Source organism: Protobothrops mucrosquamatus, unplaced genomic scaffold, assembly GCF_001527695.2.
Source record: "Protobothrops mucrosquamatus isolate PMUCROS unplaced genomic scaffold, P.Mucros_1.0 scaffold21, whole genome shotgun sequence".
NCBI classification, from domain to species: Eukaryota; Metazoa; Chordata; class Lepidosauria; order Squamata; family Viperidae; genus Protobothrops; species Protobothrops mucrosquamatus.
In genome coordinates, this window is record NW_015386406.1 from 487,533 (window position 1) to 509,014 (window position 21,482).

Here is a 21,482-nt window from a genome sequence, read left to right on the forward strand (position 1 = left end):
CTGTCTGAACTCCCTATAATTACTCCCTTGACTCTGCTGGCAAAGAGGGGAAGAGAACCTGTGGCTCAGTGGCTAAATCACTGCCTAGTATGTATAACTTCCCAGGTTCGAATCCCATAAAAAAAGGGTATGGCTAACTGATGAAGGCAAAAAAGCCAGAAATGGTCCATCTTAGTCTCCCAATTTAATTCTTTACTCTTTGTCAGAAAAAAGAAATTTGGATATAAAAATATTTCGCAGTTGCGACTTGAGCCTGCTCTATGCCCCTAGTTGGGGGCGGCAAGGCAAGAGATATTGTAAAAACTGCAGTATGGCAGTTGAAAATGTCAAGGTGTTCACAATCAGACCGATCTGTCTGAACTCCCTACACACACACACACACACACACACACACACACATATATATATATGTAGAGAGAGACATACATATACACATATATGCTACACATATTGCTAATAACGTTAAAACTAAAAATGTGACTCCTGGGTATAATCACCTTCAAATGAATGAAACATGAACACCAGGAGTATAATAAACTAGAAAAGTTTAATACCATTAATAATCACCAAGCTTTTGTCGGTAACTTCCGACATCGTCAGGGCTAAATGCCAGTCCATGGGAGAGTTCCTTTATAGATAACATGTCGTTTGCGCCCGGCTCCTGGACCTTGTCACCGGTCCCAATTGATTGGGCTGCGCTCTAATTACAGCTTTCGTGCCGGTGACTAATTTTTTCTTGTCTCCCCTGCCTACGTGTGTAATGCTGCTCATTCTCTCTGCGTGTAACTCTGGGCCAAGTGGACTCTTTCCCCCCTTTTTTTGGTTATTCAAGCTCCCCGTATCCCTCAACTCCTCCCACCTCTTGCACTCCTTCCTTCCCTGTCCTGGTGGTCCTGTTGCGATGTGTTCTCTGTCTCCTTCCTCTTTTCCATGCTCCTCACTTACATACCAGTTGTTATCCCTTGTTCTATGGGGCCGCCTCTCCAACCTCTCACACCCTCTCCTTATTACCATTCTCCCCTCTTCTACATCCACATGATCATCGTTCTTATAGTTGTTATCCCGTGCCTCCTCTCCTTCTTCCCTCCCCCCATCTCCGATGCCTTCAATCTCCGTACTAACCCGGATGCCACCGCCGCCCTCGTCTTCCTTTCCATACTCCTTTCCTACGTCCCTTTTTCTATGGGGTTGTACCTCCAATCCCTCCATTTCTTCCCCTTCATCCACTCCATCCACCAGGCGACCGTCCCCATAGTTATTAGCCCATCCAGACTCAGTTTTCCTCCTCTCCCCATTTCCAATGCTCTCATCCTCCGTATTGTCTCTAGTGCCCCGAATGTCACTCCGTTGCCCTCGCTGGTACAGTTGGGCCGTCATTGAGTGGTAAGCCGGTCCGATCGCCCTCCTCTCCCTTAGGTACATTCGGGTTGCTGTTGCTCCGAGCCAGCCTCTCCCCTTATCCTCGGCACCTTCATGTTTCTGCATCTCATCCTCTGCGTGGATGTCCCAAAAGCCGTCAGTCTGGCAACCCGGAGTCTCTCTCGGGGATATCACTTCCCTCCGACTCCTCAGGGGGTGCGGCGAGGTCTCCAGTCCACTAGCCGCCACTCCTTCACCTACCAGCGTCCTCCTTGCTTTCTGAGTGGGGGGTCTCTAGATCGCTGGCCATTCCTCAGCTGGATGCCTGTATGTGATGTAGCCTTTCCCAGTCGTTTCGGGAGGCCCAGGGGGATCTCTAGCTCACTGGACGCCATTCCTCCATCCCACGGCGGCTCTCTTGCCTCTCGGGAATGCACGGGTGCACCCGGGGTGGGGGGCCCTTCGACCGTTGGTCATCCCCCACCTGGTTGTTCATAATGCATTTTTGCAGTGGGGGGTTCGTCACTTGGCCAAGGAAAATATTCAATTCAGTTCAATTTTGAGTCCCTTTTTCTATTCCTACTTGTTTTGGAATTACTTTTGTACACCAATAATGGTTACAAAATATACTTTTCTTTATTCTGCCTTGACTTTCTAAATCTTTCAGATTGACAAATCTGACTTCTTAATACTCTTCATTTTATTCCTGCAATAAACTGAATGTGTCTTTATTGTTATGTGATCTTCACAGCTAAGTGAGGCTCCATCAATCCAGCAATGCCTTCCCCACTTGCGCTGTATTATTCCTTTGATCTCTAGTTATAATTAAATTCATTTGGCTGCTCTTTCAGCAGGATTGGTTTTAGCGTTTTAGTGACTATCTCATAGAGCCTGGTTTAAAGCAGATTATAGTGTGATGCATTTTACAGCTAAATATAGATGTTAAATAAAAATAATCTCTGGAATGACACTTCTGCTTTGCAATGAAACTGTTAAGTCCACTACAGGTGATACGTTTGGCTTCTTCTCCTGGTTATTTTTTAAGGTGTTTGTTTCCATTTCACTTTTAGGATTTATTTCTAATGATTATTTTTAGTATTTTCTTTTACCCTGACTCTGGTTACTCAGGAAGAATAACATGTATTAAGACATGAGAATGATGAACATAATGAAGAAAACAGCGTATGTGTGTGTGGAATGCAAAATTGGACTTAGGATGATTCCCTATTAAACTGCATGTAGAATCAGTGTGGCCATCCATAAACAATGTGAAAGCATTAAATCGAAGTAATTTAGTCTCACTACTGCAACAGTTGTGGCCTTTTGTCAGTCATTTTCCTAAATCAAGGTTTATTTATTTATTTTGTTTGTTTGTTTGTTTGTATCCTGTTTTATTTTTACAAACAACCCAAGGCGGAAACATATCCAATACATTATCTTCCTCCTATTTTCCCACAACAACCCTGTGAGGTGGGCTGAGTTGAGAGATGCAGTGATACAATCATTTGTACTTTCAGTGTAGTATTTAATGGTCTTTTGATTTAAAATATTTCTGTTTTAAAATTATATTTTAAATTTGTATTCCAGAAATTTTATGAATAAGCCCCAGAAGCCGGTTCTAACAGGCCAGCGGTTCAAAACAAGAAAGAGGGGTAGGATTAACAATTTATTGTAGTAGTACTGAAATAGTACTTTATACAGTATTTTATGTTTTATTTCTTTCCTCAAACAAAATACAGAATAATGAAGTAATGATTTGCTTTAATGGAATATATTGAAACACCTGCTGGGATCACACAGCATTGAATGAGTTGGAAACCATAAAAGTTTGCTTATGTATTATGTTTGGTTAAAACAAAGCACATTATGATTTACTATAGGATATTTATTGATTTATTTAAAACATTTATATAGCTGCCCATTCTATGCCAAACTATATGAATTAAAACACATTAAAATCAGCTAATTTCAAATTTTAGTAATATTGTCCTGTTTCAATAAACATAATGTTAAATATAATTCTTTTGAAACATAAGAGACTATATGTCTTTTATATAGAAACAGTTCCTAATCTGATATGTACTTGATATGAAGAAAGAAAACTGCAGATATAAAATTGGTATGACTAACTATCTGAGAGGTTTTATAGTAATTGCCAAGTTTATTTATTGTTATTATTGTACAAGTACCTTTATAGAGAAAGAATGCTGTCATCTAAAATGTTAATTACCCTTCCAGTCAATCTTAAGAAGTTCATTCAGTAAAAAAAATAAAATCACAATTTCTGTTTGTGTCATTAATTTGAAAGTATGAAAAATCAGTATTAAAAATATTGCTTTGGAATTCTATAATAAGATAAATTTAAAAGCATTTGAGTTAAAACTAATGGTAACAGAGACAAATAGCAGGAAAATGGAACACAATGTATGTAGCATTCTCAGTGGTATAGTGGTCTAGAGCATTAATAAGCATGGTTGTGCATTAATAAGCATAATAAGCATATGCTTACAATGGGAAAAGAATACTTTATGGTAAATAGCTGAAAAATATAGGTAAGCAATAAATTGTGTAAACTGATTAGTACTACTTTTCTATTATAGATGAAAAGGAGAAATTTGAACCCACTGTCTTCCGGGATACAATTGTCCAAGGTCTTAATGAAGCTGGTGATGACCTGGAAGCGGTAGCCAAATTTCTGGATGCTACGGGCTCAAGGCTAGATTACCGACGCTATGCTGACACTCTGTTTGATATTTTGATAGCTGGCAGTATGCTAGGTATGTATGTCACATACAAAACTTCAACACTTTCATGAAAAGTAGTTCTAGCCACATGTCTTCTTGATTCTGTTAGCCTAACTGTTCCTAACTTAATTCTTTTTTGTGTGGTGTATATCTTACGTTTGTTTTAGAAATTTTGGTTTTCTATGATTACTGTAAATATATGAAGTAGTATTGAGTATAGAAGATAAAACTAGAGTCTGCATTATAGGCAGTGTCATTATAATTTTTGATATTCATATGTCGTAGTTACATGGTTGAAAACTTTTTGTAATAATATTTCATATGGCAGATGTCTGTGTTCTGAACACATATACTAGATAAATAAATGTGTGTGTATTTGTATATGTATATATTAAATGAATGCTATCTCTTTTTCCCGTGTGGATAATATAAGATTTAGTTGTGTGATTATTTTGAATGTGCCTTTTCAGCTCCAGGTGGGACAAGAATAGATGATCATGATAAGACCAAGATGACAAACCAGTGTGTGTTTTCTGCAGATGAAGATCATGATGCTCTCCGACACTATGCTCAGGTTCAGTCAAAAACATTGAGACAGTTGATAAATAGATCATAGTTGTTTTTATTCTGAAGTATTATTCTGAAGCTTTATGCTTTAATAAATGCGTACATGAATAGCAAAATAAATAAATAGTTCAATAGCATCAACAGTATAATTGCTTTCCAGTCCAAACGTCATCACCGTCATCCCAGCTAAAAGACTATTAGTATTACAACTGAAATAAAAAAAGATTTCAGCATTTGTGAGGCAGTCAGATAACAAAGCACAATCCATAAAGGAAGTTTGCTACCCATATTAATTCTACTTCTAATCCATTTTTATTAGCTTTCATGAATCTGAACAGGGTGAAAGCTAGTCTGATTCTGCAACTTGCAAGAAGCCTGGATTCTGTGACCCCTATAAATGATAATTCCTAGAGAAGAGGCCACAAAGTCAATCTTCCTAATCTTACTGGTTGGATAGAAGCCATTGGGAGTAAAGGGTTCCATAGATAATAATTATATTATTATATAGTATAGCCCCAAGTTATCTAGGGCTATAATGATGGCAAAGAACCTTGAATTGAATCTAAAAGCAAGCTGGCAATGTAGTTCTTGAAGTAGAATTTTGATTTACAGTCAGTACTTAAGCTGATTAATTTTAAACTATGTAAAGCTTGTGGATGGTATTCATAAAAAGATACAAATAGAATGGGTAGTAGTAATCAAGAGGTGAATAAGATATCATTTATTAAAAGATTTATATGGCTGCCCATCTTAAGCAACTCTAGGCAGCTCACAGTAGGGTCTCCTACTCCAGAAAAGGTCCTAACTGGTGAACCAGATATAATTCTGCAAAAGCCTCCTGGCCATAACTGTTATCTATTCTTCAAACTGAACCCAAGTGGATTGTCAGATTGATTAGGTTAGGTTAGGTGAACCCTGTGGGATAGGTGAGAGATGGGGGATGCTGCAGTTTTCTTGCAGTCTGTCGTAAGGATAAACTACCATAAGGGGACTACAGTGACCGTAAATTGGAAAGCGGCTGTAAGTACCTTTTTGGGGAGTATCATAACTTTGAATGGTATCTAAGTGCCTGATTATCAATTGAGGTCAACCTGTAATTCCATTCAACCACTTCAGCTAACTTTCTAGAAGTTATGTTTTTTATTAACTAAAGCAGTTGGATCATTTTCAAGATGCTACAACTATATGGCTAAATCTATATGGCTAGATTATGTTACCTGATGAGCCAATGCTGGTAATTTAAGTTATACCTTTCTTTGAAATAAAGAAACTTCAACTTTGTTTTAACAGTAAATTGACTGATTTGAATCCTCCCTCAAAATTCAGCTTGAGTTAATAAATGACTATAAATGAATTTAACTACTAATTTAGTGGTTTATTTTTGATAATATCTGATAAAAGTGTATTTTATTATGATAAATAATCAGTGGAGTAATAAATTGCTTAATAATTTAAGGATGGCAAATATTGATTTATGTTGCTGCTTTCTGCTTTACTCACTGTATTACATGTTAGTTTGCTATCACAAAAATGAATTGACTATAAAAAATAAACTGCAGAACAGCAAGGATAGCATTAAACATCTGCCTGTGTGTTTAGATGATTTAATAAGTAAATTAATGAATATATATTTAATCTACATTTTAGTTTTATCATTATTTGTAAGCATTTTTATAGATGACAGTGGTATAATTAGTTTGTGTTTGTGAAATGTTTATTTTTTATGTTTAGGTTTTCAATAAGCTGATCAGGAGATATAAATATTTGGAAAAGGCATTTGAAGATGAAATCAAAAAGGTAATTTTATTCTAACATGTAAGAACTTTTTAATATGCTTCAAGTAGAATAAAACTATTGGCTGCTGAAATGTAATGTAATGAAGCTTATTACAACTTCATATTTGCATAGATTTTTCAGGGTTTCATAGTAAAGATGAGTAAAAGATTTTTTTGCTTACATCTATAAACTGAACTTCCTTAAATGTATTCCCTCCTAATGAGTTGTGCATCAGGTCCAAAACTTTCTGTTCAAAGATTATGCTAAGAAACACAGCTGGCAAGCACTAGGATTTGAGATTTTAGCGTTTTAGCTTGTATTAGGCAATAATACAAATAGGTCTTGACTAGTGCGGTTAATAAATCCCACAAAATATTCTCATTGTTCAAATTTGTTTATAATCCATGTTTATTATTTTTATAAATAATGTAGCAAACATACTTAATACTTTTTCCTCCTCCTACTTTCCCCACAACAATAACTCTGTTAGGGGTGGGCTGGGCTAAGAGAAAGTGACCATTTTAATAGTCACCCAGTGATCTTTCATACTTCAGGCAGGAGTAGAATTCAGTCTCCGAGATTCTAGCCAGATTCTAGTCTTAACCACTAGAACAGGGGTAGGCAACCTTGGCTCTTTTATGACTCGTGGACTTCAACTCCCAGAATTCCTGAGCCAGCTGTGCTGGCTCAGGACTTCTGGGAGTTGAAGTCCACGAGTCATAAAAGAGCCAAGGTTGCCTACCCCTGCACTAGAACAAATTAGCTTTCATATGCACTATTTGAAGTGATGTTGCTATGGAAAAATAGCATAATTGTTTTCAACTCAATGAAAATAGGCAATCAATAGGTAATAAATACAATAAATATGGATAATAAAACATAATCTTTATATGTACATTCATGAAATATTACAGTAAAGTAAAATAGTACAGTAAAGAATATAGTTAAAATTTAAATTTATGTTTAACAAAGTCACAGAATAGATATAGAAAGCATTTTTTTTAAAAAAAATTCTAAATATAACCTTTACATTTAGAAGAAAACATTGACCATCAAGGTCATTTTATATATGTTCAAAAAGCTTATCTAACTTTATCTTTACTACTGTATTTTACAAGCACAGCCAGTGATTATTGAAAGTTATATGTGTACCATAGCTCTGTGATAAAAAGCAAATATTTTGAATCATAGAGTCTACATATTGATTTGTCAAAAGGTCAGGAATGCATGTTGAAATTAAAAGGCAGTTAAATAGGTTTTCCAGGAATTAAGACAAATTATTCATTTTCTCTTGTCAGCAAAGTATGATTATTCAGTTTTGAACTTTTGATTCAAAGTTGTGGATCAAAGTGTAACTAAATACTCTACTTTGTATCCCTGTTCTGAAATAAAATAAATATATCTATCTTGCTTATTCTTGTTACTGTATGCTAAATTCTTTCCACAGTAGAGATTAATTAGATTGACTTTAAATTACATTTAGTTGATTTAATATAAATGCTGTTCTTTCTCATAAACTGATGAACACTTTAATTTTTAGTTTTGATGATCCCAAAGTTGGAATTGTTGAATTAACTATTTTGGCAGCCCTGGGCACTTCAGGTTGTTATCTGTATTTATATGCTTCCAAAAACATGTGCCCTTTTTTTTTGCCTCACAGCTCCTGTTATTTCTTAAAGCCTTTTCTGAAACTGAGCAAGCAAAATTGGCAATCCTCACTGGAATCTTGCTAGCTAATGGAACACTACCTGCTACCATTTTAACAAGCCTTTTCACTGACAACATTGTTAAAGAAGGTAATTAGAAATTCTCCCTACCCCAAAGGATGTACATTATCTTCTCCCACAGGATAACTTTGTTATCTTTATTTTGAAAAGGCAGGATCTTTGACATTGTGGCTTTAGAATTAGGGATCACTCTCGAGGTCCTTTGTATTTTCCATTTCTCTTAGACTTTAATAAAAACTGCAAACTCTACATACTGTGCATGTATAAATTGTTTATAATTTTGTTATTTCATCATGTTAATATTGAGTGACTATGATTTAATTTTAGAATCTTGGATGCCATATTGTGAATTTAATGGGTTTTGTTTTGTTTGTTTAATGGGTAATATCTTTGCAGGGCTTAGTACATTAAAGTGAATAATTACCTTCCCAGAAAAAGGCTGAAGAAGTTAAAGGAAATCAGGAAATCGGTATTTCCAAGAAGTGACCTTGAATCTAATGGCCAAGTAATAAGTTAGGGCAATTTATAAAACTGAGTGTGCTTAAGAGCTGCTGGCACTTCTCTCTTGCCAAAAACAAACAAACCAGCCACTGGAACTTATTGGCAAGAAAAGAGACAATCCTGTTTTCTCCTGCTGTTTTACTTTAAAGATTTCTCTTTTTCTAAATATGCTTAGGATAGAGATAATATTTTAAGCAAGAAAATTGTGAGATTAAATTTCACCATCTTCTGCATTGAAGTTCCAGATTGAAGATTTTGCAGGCTTCTTTTTGTTAACAGAGTGTTATTTATATGTGTTTGAACTTTCAAGTATAATTTATCTTTGAGAGAAGGCTAAGTAGCAGAACAGATTTTAACAGCAGGTGACACAATGCCAGAGATCTTCTCCCTAAACGTGGTGACTCTTCATTATGGGATTAAGAAGAGCTAAATGATTCCTCAATAAATCTCTGAAAATTGATTTTTTTTAAATAACACAAGTGAAAGCCTGGATTGAGGAAGAGATACCAAGGCCATTTCTGTTCTCTTCCACTTGGTTACATTTTTGGGATGCCTGCAATACTTTCATCTAAGTGTTTCAAGATGGATGTGACAACTTGTACCAGGGACAAAAGGAAGGATTCTACTATGATTGTCTATTGAGGAAATTCCTCTATGGCAGTGTTTCACAATCTCAGCAACTTCAGGATGAATGGACTTCGACTCCCAGAATTCTCTCAGCCACCCTGCTGGCTGGGGGAATTCTGGAAGTTGAAGTCCACTCATCTTAAAATTGCTGAATGTCAGAAACACTGTTCCATGGACAGTCACAGCTGAATAACCTATTTTGAATTCAGATGAGTTTTTCTTATGTTTAAAAAATGTTAGAAACGTGGTATGGCTAGGTGTATTTCTAGCTGTTCTCAACAGATGATAACTATGGTAACTTAGCTGCTTAGATTCTGCATTTGTCCAAATAACACAGGCTGTTCATTTGTGTTTCCTCCCATCCTCTTTCTCCTTTACTTTCTTGTGAAACAAGGAGTTTTAAGTATCCAAATATTTAGTCACTTCTGCAAATGTATCCTTTTCTGGCTTACTCAATTGTTTTGCATATGTATAATCTGAATATGTATAAAGTATAACTAGATTTTGTACTACTGCAGATAGTTTAAACATTACAGTTTTAGAAAGACCATAGTGTGGGCTTCCAATGAAAGCTATTATAGTATGTGAGAGACCACCAGCGATACGTCAATTTTGAATCTTAGAGATCAGTTCAGACCTCCCCAATTTGTTATCCTATAGAGATTTTGGATTGCAGTTCCCCTCAAAGCGTGAGATAGTTAAGCCAGCAAACTCTAATGAGAATAGTAGTTTAATACAGAGATTTTTCACCTCAGCAACTTTAAGATATATGGACTTCAACTAGTAGAGTTCCCCAGTCAGTTTACTCATCTTAACATTGCTGAGGTTAGGAAACACTGGTCTAAATACATCTAGAGAATATTAGATTGTAAAAGACTGAATTAAATAAAGACCACAGCTTCTTTGCTTAGGATTTTTTTTTCCTGTAGGTATAGCAGCTTCTTTTGCTGTCAAGCTTTTTAAAGCATGGATACTTGAGAAAGATGCCAACTCTGTTACCTCTTCTTTAAGAAAGACTAACTTAGACAAGAGATTGCTTGTAAGTATCCCTATTCTTATAATCGATGTGACCAATAAGCAAGCTTCTGTGGGAATCCTGAAGTAAAAATCTAAAATAAATAAAAAAATAAATAAAATATGAATATGAAGCTTAAAATGGCAAAAGCATAAAGTCTGAAGAAAATCATCAATGAGGAACTAACACCAGAAGGAAAAAATAGAAAATAGGGCATTTAAATGTTCAAGTAAATAAAATCCCATCTATTATGACTACTGTGAAAAAAGGTTCTTCTGTTGATCATTCACTGCATGTCCTATTTAAGGAGTTAATTACTTAATTGCCACTTAAGACTAACCATACAAAGAAATACAAAAAGTAGGGTAAATAAAATAATTCTTTATAAAAAAAATCTGGATTTCATCAGGGAAATTTCAGCTTTCAGGAAAAGAATAAAAAATCAAATAGTTCATTCCAATTATTCAAAATCTCATATAAGAAAGGATCCACACAGATAGTAATACAAACTGATCTGATTAATGCTTATTTCAAAATAAATAGCCTTGTCAGATTTATTCCAAAATAAACATGCAGATAGTCCTTGACTTATGACCAGTCACTTAGTGACCATTCAAAGTTACAATGGACCTCCCAAGGGTACTTACAATATATTCTGATGTTCTCATGCTCTATCCGCATGTTGGGCGGTCAGAAAACAGGCCCGCATTGATGGCTTTGCAGCATTCTACAATCACACAACCATGTTTTATATTTTTGGCAGAAAACCGGCATTTAGTTCCAATTTTTGCTATAGGCAAAAGCAGCCTATAGCAAACCATTGGTTTGCTTAATGACTCTGGTATTTACTTAATGACCATGGTAGTTGCTTTACAACTGTGGCATTTGCTTAGTGACCACCACAAAAGATGGGCCACATAGATAACCCATTATATGACTAAGTAGCAAGAATATACTTAGAGAACCATTAGGGAAGGTTGTCTTCACCTCTTTCTCTAACTCTGGACTGAGCTGTCTGTTACTGGAAAGCACTTCCTCCCTCATGAGAATTCAGCCTACTACAATCCATCACAATAATTTGGAAAACAGTTAGGATTACTCAAATGGTTCCTGGACAGAACTGGGTGCTGGCCCATATGTCAGTCTCCTTTCTTTAATCCCTTCTGCTGTTTAAAGTGCTTTAATCCTCCAGATAAACTATTGATAGTTACCTAAATAGCTAGCAGTTATGCTTAGCCATTTAACTCTCTAGATTCAGTGACCCTCCATGTGCTATTTTTGAACTATGGCAACTTCTGTAAGCCAACTAGGTTCTTCGTGATTAACGTGTACTCTCTTGCCTCTTTCTGCATCTTAACAAAGGATTTCTCTCAGAATATTTATGATTCTTTACAGGATTTAAAATTACTTTAGAAAAATAAATAATATTCTTTTTATTATTCTATTCTAGGAACTGTTTCCAGCCAATCGGCAGAATGTGGACCATTTTGCCAAATATTTCACAGATGCTGGCCTAAAAGAGCTTTCAGATTTCCTTAGAGTCCAGCAATCATTGGGGACCCGAAAAGAACTACAAAAAGAACTTCAGGAACGTCTTTCTCAAGAATGTCCAATTAAAGAGGTGTAAAAAATAGTTTTTCTTTTATTTAAGCTACAGAAAGAGTATGCCACAGGAGAAAGATAAGATGTAGCTCTTAAGAATAGAATAGCTCCATGTAATACTTGTTCCATAGACAATTGATGTTACTGCTTTGATTTTCATAAAGGTTTGCATGCATAATGTAAAAATTGGGCATGAGAAATTGTAGGGTCAATTTTAAGTGAATTTTGACACATTTTTGCTGTAGCCATTAAAAAAAACCCCTGAGACATGTAGTCTCAAGTAAATGAAAAAACTATCCAGGAAAAATCCTTAAATGCATCTCTGTGGAGAGGCAACTGGGCAGATCTCAGAATACTCTGTTGCTCCATACTTAACTGTCCCTCCCAGTCTTGGACCCAGAGCAGAGGTCCTGTAAGATACTACTAATGCTATCTATTGCTGCGTCTGTTGACTTGTGACATTAACAAGACTGAGTCACTGCTTGCAGTGCAAGAGAGTAGGTGTCGATAATTGGTGTCGAATGAGAATGGGTGAAAAAGTGACGTTTCTGCACTTGAACTGACTGCAATCCAGGGATAATCTTTATCAAAGAGATGGAATAGCTTAGTGTATCATATGAAGAAAATCCATTTAGTGATTATCAAGGAAACAAAGCTGCCCCTCCCATATGGAGTTTTACAGCTGCAGGAATTCTCACTCACTATGTGGTGATAAAAGTGCAATTAATTTTCTTTTAATTTATGCAGTTGAACATTTCCTGTGAAGTGAGTTTGGTGTATAAACACAATCCTACAAAATTAAATCAAAAACATATAGGAATATGACATGCTTCTTTCTTTTTTCTATTTTTTCTATTTTTCTCTTGGTTTCTCTATCTCCATACACCATTGAGAATTGGATCAAAAGCAAATTGCCTTATTGAAAGACATTGGTGGCAGATAGGGCAGTGTTATTTAAGGTAATGGCTTGAAAAATGATGCTTTTTTTTGTTTTAAACTTCCCATTCCAGATGGTGCTTTATGTAAAAGAAGAAATGAAAAGAAATGATCTGCCGGAACCAGCAGTGATTGGACTCCTGTGGACTTGTATAATGAATGCTGTTGAATGGAACAAGAAAGAAGAGCTGGTTGCAGAACAAGCACTTAAGCATTTGAAGGTATGCATGTGGGAAATGTTAGTGCATTGAGAATACAGATTCTAGCTATGTAAGCAGCTGTTTGAAAAGAAGTATGACTGTTAATAAAGAGGTGCAGTGACCTAGCAATTAAGATGTTGGGCTTGTCAACAGGAAGCCTGGCAGTTTGAGACCCAAGTAGTACTGCATGGGGCTCCTGTTCTTGCCCCAGTTCCTGCCCACCTAACAGTTTGAAAGTATGCAAATGCAAGTAGGTAATAGGTACCACTTTGGTGGGAAGGTAACATCATTCTGTGTGCCATTGGCATATAGTCCTGCCAATCACATTATCATTGAAGCGTCTCCAGATAATGCTGGCTCCTTCAGCTTGAAAACAGAGATTAGCACCAGTCCTAGAGTCAGACGTGACCGGACAGGGTAAACCATTACCTTTTTATTTATGATTGCTAATTATGAGGGGTATGGGATATATATCCCAACAAAACACCTTCTTCATAGGCCAGCATTATATGTCTGTGATGATAAATTGCACCTGCCTCTTTCAAAAATCTATCAGGCTCTTCAAACTTACAATAAAGCATATAACATAATTTCACAGTTCTATTGCCTGGAGGCTTTGGGGATGATTTGAGCACTATTCAAACTAAATAGCTATTGCAGCTTAATTAATTTTACTATACGATTTCAATTCAGCGGCATTCTTATGCTGTACAGGAGACCGAGAATAAACAAAATCAGTGTGTTTACATGTATGTGTGCAGATAGCCACTTATTGTCCCGCCTTTTGGGTTTACATATTGTAAAACTATCCAATAGCCACTTAAATCCAACATAAAATACAGTAAAATAAAAAAAATACAGGTATTCCTCGACTTATAACCACAATTGTGCCCAAAATTTCTGTTGTTCAGTAAGATAGTTGTTAAGTGAGTTTTGCCCCATTTTACAAACTTTCTTCTCACAGTTGTTAAATGAATTACTGCAGTTGATAAGTTAGTAACATGATTGTTAAGTTAATCCGGCTTCCCCATTGATTTTGCTTGTCAAAAGGTTGCAAAGGGGGATCACATGACCTTGGGACACAGCAATGGTCGTAAGTTTTAACCAGCTGCCAAGCATCTGAGTTTTGATCACATGATTGTTACAAAGATCATAAGTGTGAAAAATAGTCATGTCACTTTTTTCAGTGCTGTTGTAACTTTGAACAGTCACTCAATGAACTGTTGTAAGTCGAGGTCTACCTGTATTGAAAATATTGCACGATCATCTTCTGTAGCTTTTGAAACATTTGGATAATATTCTACTTGGTATTTGTCTGTAAATAACTAATCCAATTTCTCCTTTGATTGTTTTAGCAATATGCACCTTTACTGGCAGTATTCAGCACCCAAGGCCAGTCAGAACTGATCCTTCTTCAGAAAGTTCAGGAATATTGTTATGATAACATCCACTTTATGAAAGCCTTTCAGAAGATTGTGGTGCTCTTTTATAAAGGTACTTCCTTTTATCTATCTTTTTTATTTCAAAGTTATCTTTATTGCTTAGTTTTTTTTTATCCCATCTTTATAAATAACTCAAGGCAGCCAGTGTACCTACTACTTCCTCCTATTTTCCCCACAACAATAACCCTGTGAGGTGGGTTCGGCTAATAGAGAGTGACTGGCCCAAAGTCACCCAGTTGGCTTTCATGCCTAAAGTGGGACTAGAACTTCCATTCTCTTGGTTTCTAGTCTGGTGCCTTAAGCATTGCAACAAACTCTTAAATTGCAAGACACATACAAAGAAGTATAGAATTTTTTAAAAAAATCTACTACCATCTAAATAAGAAATCAGGTATCATGCATATGAAAATTTATCATCAATAAGTAATATATCAAATTATGCTCCATTGCTAGTAAAGTAAATCAACCAAGTTTGATAAAATCATGTTTCCTTCTTGTATGATCAACTGTGGATGACCTATTGAGTAGGTCTCAATACAATCTCTCTTTACAATCTCTCTTTTTTATGTCAGTATATGAAAAAATATTAAAAATATGACAGATGTGTTTATATTTTTCCAATCATATTTATTTTTCACATTTTTAACAACTTATCTCCCTAAACAAGGGACTCTGGGCAATAAAGTGTAAAAATATAAAAACAGCATTTAAGAATTATAATTTTTTTAAAAAATGAATTTAAAAGGAGACAAGGATGGATGACCACAGTTAAAAATTAGTTAAAAAGGTGAAGGGTACCAACCAGCCCACAGTTATGTGACCCTCTGGGCTCCCCACACAAAGATAGAGAGCCATTTTTTAATTCCTTTTCAGAAGAGTGATGGCCTGCCACACCTTGGGAGAGGGGAGTATTAATATTTTCCATAGAAAATTCATATTCAGTTTTTCCTTGAATAAGAAAGTTCAAGTTAGCATCAATCCTCCTTGGTGACTATTTCTATGGATTTTGATATTATACAATGTTTGCAGTTTTACAGGTGTTAACAAAAGAGTAGAAACTTTAAGCATTTATCAGAGCAGCTTTCAAAAGCCCAGCATGTTGCTCAGGGCATTTCTTGCCAGAATGTCAAGGGTTTTTCTAAACTGGAATGGAACTTTATTTTCAGCTGCAGATTATGTTTAGCAAAAGGTGTTTGAATTCCCTAGCAGTTCTGTTTGTTGGTACATATACATCACACAATAACACCTAAGAGACCAAAGTTCTCTCGCTTTCTGTAATCACTTGCATGGCTATTATTACCCCCCTGGGTTTAAATGCATTACAGAAAAATTAGGTTTCAGATCAAAAATCAAAACATTACCAGATGTTTCTGTTTTGACTAGTGACTTGATCAGCCTAATCAACTAAATTATGTGTCAGCTAATTTAAATAACTCTCGCTATAAAAAAAAGATTTTTAAGGTCAGAGGGAAGATAAACCAACAGAGACAGATATATTAGATGGAGTCTTACGTTTTGATGGTCTATTAATATAAAGGAGATGGAAAATACATTCTAGCACAAAACTGAAATGACAAAAAGAGTGATAAATGAAGTAAGGAGAATGAAAATATCAGTTTGAGAAGAGTTCATTGTCTGGCTTTGTATGCCAAAGAACTTGCTAGAAGCTAACATACTCTTTATTTCTAGCTTGCTTATTAAAAAGATTTGCACAGGTGGGCTAATATGTTCATCATGAGAGCATGCCTGATAGTTCCTATTTTATTTGCTATACAGCTAGTAAACTAATTTTATCTGGAAATTCATGTAGCATATACTAATCTGATATAGGAATGGAGTCCTGTGCACTTTGCATAAACCATCAATATCTCAAGATTACACTGCTGAATTTTGGCAGTACAAAGGCATAGTGCAATTTTGGATAATTTGAGAGTGGGGAGGGGGACATCCCAGAAACTTCTCAGTTCCAACCTACTCTTAAAAAATATCAAAATGCAGTGAAAATCATAGCTGCTATCACTGCATCGCTAGTGTTCTAATGCACTGTCCAGAAGAATATGAAGCAGAATTATATCTGCTAACATAGATTAATGCATTTGTTGCTTGTATGTACACTGAGTTTATGCACCAGAGACAAATACCGTGGGTGTTCAATCACACTTGGCCAATAAAGAATATTTCTGTTCCTATATTATAGTCCTTATTCCTTGGATTTATTCTGACTGCTCTGTAGATAATGTCAACTGCTGACAAGTCCTCTCTAAGAAGGTTAGAGATGCCGAGATCAACCCAACAAAAAATCATGGTTATAACACAAGTCCATAAAAGCCTATTGGCTTTTTTATTTTTGTTTTCTTTCCATTTTTTAAATATTGCTATACCTTCTTCTACCAATGTGTCTATTCAGAGTGGTGGGGGGACAGCAGTGGGATAGGATTTATCTTCATATTGCTTCAAATTCTTGGAAGCATCTTGCTGGAGTTTGCTATTTTCTTGGGTCAGAGGTCATACCAGGCTTTTAAATAGTTGTGGGTCATTCATCAAATTAAAAAATAAAAGGGACTGCAATTGACATCTTTTGGGCCTCAAGTAGCACTATGTCTTATAAAATTTAATGAACTGAAGTATCAAGAACATGATCATCTTCCACAAGATGGTCTCTTTACAAAGTTAATGAAAAGTAGCTGTATGCTAGATATCAAGACACACTTTCCATCATTTGTTTCTGGCAATAAAAGACGCAGAACTGAAATCAAGACAGTTTTTTGGATTGTTTCTCTGCTGGCTGAGCTGAACTTGCATTCAGGCACAGCGACAAAGATTTGAAAGTTGAACATGAGTGTTAGAAATATTAAACAGCCTATAATTCAGGGAACGAGGTTTCCAAAGGGAACAAGCCATTGTTTTTGTTTTTGTTTTTGTTCAAAAGGCTTACATGAAAACAGTCAATTCTTTGGCTAAATTATTGGGTTTCTTCCTTTCTCCGTTTTCAGTTTTATTTAAGGATTGTGTTCACATCAAGCTTAGATTAGTTGTCATGGAAACCAAAATTCTTTGGCTGGATCTTATTGGGATTGCTGCTATAAATACTTGAAAGGGAAAAACAGCTTCAGTAGAACAATTTCATAATAGTTTTGTTTGTATTGTTTTGAATGGTGTAATGACCACTGAACAGTAAATGGAAGGATTTTTTTGTTTGCTATCAATGAGTCTATTCTTCCTTTACTGGAAAAATATATTTTAATAAGCCACCATATAACTCAATGTGAAATCCATCTCTTGTAATATATGTTCCTTACCCCATTTTCACCTGAATCTCTAAGTATGAAAGAAGTTTAGAATATAAGAATAGCTCTTCTGAGCCAGATCAAGATCCATCTTATTCTGGCATTTTGTGTTCATGATGACCAACTGGATATCTCAGAGGTGCTTATTAGCAGGAAATGGAGAAATGCATTTCTTTCCCCGTTTTCCTGTGTAATTCATATTTGAAATTGTGTTAATTGAAAAACTGGTGGGCTTTCATAGATCTCCATGTAATAGATTCAGTCTTTTTTCAAACCCATTAAGTTAATAGCTCTTAATATGTCTTGTACTAATGAATTCTTCAGATAAATTATGGTGCTATGTGAAGATATGATTTCTAAATCTCTTTCCAATTAGCTTAATTGGAAACATTTATTGTGAAATATATTAAACAGTCATTAAATTAAACATAATTTTTTATTGATTCCCATTCTTCATAAATCAGATTCTTGCCTATTTGTTGACTGAAAGTCTGACTTCAATAATTTCATTGAATCTCTAATTTCTGTAAGATTATAATTTGGCCAGAATATATTCTATACTGCCCATCATTCACAACTATTGTATATTCAGTTTTAAAGGATAAACCCCACTAACTAATTTGGTATTCTTGGCTTTTGTCTCCAGCAAGAGCAAACATGGAAGCAAACATAATTTATGTGTCAACATCCGGCTGAAAAGCCCAACTAAGAAAAACCCCAGAGCCATTAAGTCCTCTAATGTCTTTATTGAGCAGAATCATTTTGGTAGATTCAAAGTGAAAGCCAGCTCTGAAGAAAAAGTGGGAAACAAGTAATTAAAAGAATGAATCTCCTTCTCTCCTCTCTGACAGTTCAAGTCACATTGTCCAATACATCTCCCAGTAATTGTTATGAGAAGAAACTTTGGTTCACCAAAACCAACTCTTCCACAGCTCCGGCTTTCTCATGACAAATAAGAACACCTGTGCATCCAAAGCTCTCTCCCACCTCCCTCCCCCACTGTTGGCACGCAGCGGTCCTAAAGGCAGTAGAGTTCATAGCTTGACATTATGTTGACTTGCGCGTTAATTTTGCAAATCAGAAAGCATGCCAATATTTCACAGCTTATTTTGTGATATGTCTTTTCTTATATGTCTATTGTTCTTCCTTGGAGATATAGAAGATCGCAATCTCTAAAATTTCACTCTGCAACAGTTCACGTGCTTTGTTCCAAGTGATAATTCTCTAGAGTTATTGGGAGAACACCAATTCCCATAAAAGTTCGTCAAAAATTGTATTAGCATTTAAAATATCTATCTAATCTTTAAATTACTACTCCAAAATGAGAGATGTTCAAAGATGATTGATTGAGACAAAATCTTTATCTTGCAAAAAGCTATATATGGAAAGCATACAAAAGTTAAAATCAGACTTTTCCAAATAAAAAGAAAAATCAATTGGCCTTTGAATTCCTCTAGATGGCATGTTTCACTTTTGTGCTCCTAAATGGTTGTATTAAGATCTCTCCATTCTCTGTTTCTAAGCAAATAATACAAATATACTGTAAGCAGATCTTCTCCACTGTTCTTTTAATTAGACTTTTTTCTCCTTGGAGGACTGTACATCTGAACCTTTGTTTCCTTCATATCTTAATATCTAACTGTAACCTTGTTGTTTGTTTCTGTCACAGTAGTAAATTATTTCAGGATGTATTTTTTTTAAAGCAGCAATACTATTTACAGGTGATCCATATCTTAACATCAATTTGTTTACTGACCATTTGATGTTATAATGGCACAAAAAAAGTAACTTATAACTATTTCACATTATGATTGTTGAAACATCCCCATGATCACATGATCAAAATTTGGGTGAATTTTAATGACAGTTGCACTGGCCCAGAATCATGTTATTACCATTTGTAAGCTTTCCATCCAGATTCACTTAACAAATGCATGATTCACTTAACCGCAGTGTTTCTTTTAAGAACTGTGGCAAAAAAGGTTGTAAAATAAGGTGTAATTCACTGAACAACTGTCTTGCTTAGCAACGGAATTTTTGAGGTCAATTTTTATCATAAGTTGAGGATTACTTGTATAGTTCAATCCTTTACCCAGAACATTTACTAGTGGTTATTTTTCTGAATTTGAATTTCAGCTGATGTCCTAAGTGAAGAAGCCATTTTGAAATGGTTCAAAGAGGCGCATCTTGCTAAAGGCAAAAGTGTGTTTCTTGATCAAATGAAGAAGTTTGTGGAATGGCTGCAAAATGCTGAAGAAGGTAATTTTTTAATTAAAAATTTAATTTAATTAAATTTTGAATTACATGAGCTCTTTTTTGCTTATCTGGCGCTCAGATTCTTTGATCCACAGAACAGAATCTGTTGGATTATCCATTGCCTAAACTGAATAAGCTTAAATAGGCTATGCATTAGCTAGACAGGTTGTGCATTGGCTAGTCCCTGGATGATACTTGAATCAGTGTCAGCAATGGAGAAACTTGCTTTGCACATAAGAAGATTCAGGTTCAGTCTCTATCACTGCTAGGTAGGGCTAGTAATATCAGCAAGTCAGGCTAGTAATTTGATTCAAAAGAGTTGAGCCTTCCTATGACATTATTGGTCTACTGTCATCCCCAAAATATTTAAATAACTGCTGTCGCTTTATATAATACGTTTGCAAATATTTGATTGGTCTTCAGTTTAGGAGAGGTGTTTACATTGTTGTTATAGATGAACTGCATGCTATTATTTTTCCTTCACATGATCAGCAAATAGATTACTTACCTTCTGCTGTTGGTGAATTTAGATCTTTCTATGAATTCTATAGGAATTGTTTTACTCTTTTCTTCCCACTGCCTTGCCTTGTCTCAATAGTTACTTCCCACTTTCCTCATTTCCATACTTTATTTTTCCTTTTCTAGTGTCTGGAGGCATGAAGAAGAAATGTGTGCACCTGTATGTGACAATTGTGAATGTCAAAATGACAGTTGCTCTCTGCAATGTCTATCTTATTTTATAGATGTTTAATATTATTTCTCTTTCTCTGTCTCTCGCTCTCTTCCCCTCTCTCTCGTACACTCACACATAAATACACACCATCCATTCTCTTTATTGGAATGTCTAGTATATACATTAGAATTCTGCAAATTTTTCACAAAAAGTGCTTTGAAATGCAGAGAAAAGCATACAAAACAACTATGCCTTTCTGTAGGTTCATATTTTCTTTCTAAAACTGTTCCTGTATATCTCCATATGATGCATAGCCATGCTATTTTACTGAGCAAAATGCACCCATATGGAGACACCTTGGGCCATTTTCCAAAGCAGCCCTATAAGCTGAAAAAAATTTTTGGCTGCTTTAAAAAAATGTAAGAAGAGCTATTTCGTATGTGCTGCCTATATATGCATGTTATTCTTTTGGAAAATTGACAACTTAAATTTGATATCATCCTTCTTTATTTCACTATCACTTCCCTGAAACTGAGAGTTCATCACCTTATTTACTGGGCATTATTTAAGCTGAAATGCTGAATATTTTGAAGTAAAAATTGCAAGATTCCCTACTTCTGCTTTTAAATCAAAAGCTATGGCTAGTTCCGTTGTGCATAGAGCCATTTAAAATTGCGGTTGATTTCATTCTCCATCTCCATATGGTGGCCTCTATGAAGAAGTGTTTTTTTGTATCCTGTTGCAAAGTCACAAAACAAATCCCCTTGAAG

General features: G+C 35.4%; 1 protein-coding gene across 1 annotated transcript in view; it reads left to right on the forward strand.

The window, feature by feature from the left end:
- BZW2 (basic leucine zipper and W2 domains 2) overlaps positions 1 to 21,482 on the forward strand; it is a 38,059-nt gene that overhangs the window by 14,871 nt on the left and 1,706 nt on the right. Inside the window, exons 3-12 of the mRNA XM_015810799.1 lie at positions 2,947 to 3,011; positions 3,960 to 4,136; positions 4,574 to 4,677; positions 6,402 to 6,467; positions 8,107 to 8,242; positions 10,231 to 10,340; positions 11,767 to 11,937; positions 12,929 to 13,075; positions 14,410 to 14,548; positions 19,920 to 20,042. Of these exons, the coding sequence (XP_015666285.1) occupies positions 2,954 to 3,011; positions 3,960 to 4,136; positions 4,574 to 4,677; positions 6,402 to 6,467; positions 8,107 to 8,242; positions 10,231 to 10,340; positions 11,767 to 11,937; positions 12,929 to 13,075; positions 14,410 to 14,548; positions 19,920 to 20,042 (1,231 nt within the window). The 5' untranslated portion in view covers positions 2,947 to 2,953. The remainder of the gene's footprint in view (positions 1 to 2,946; positions 3,012 to 3,959; positions 4,137 to 4,573; positions 4,678 to 6,401; positions 6,468 to 8,106; positions 8,243 to 10,230; positions 10,341 to 11,766; positions 11,938 to 12,928; positions 13,076 to 14,409; positions 14,549 to 19,919; positions 20,043 to 21,482) is intronic.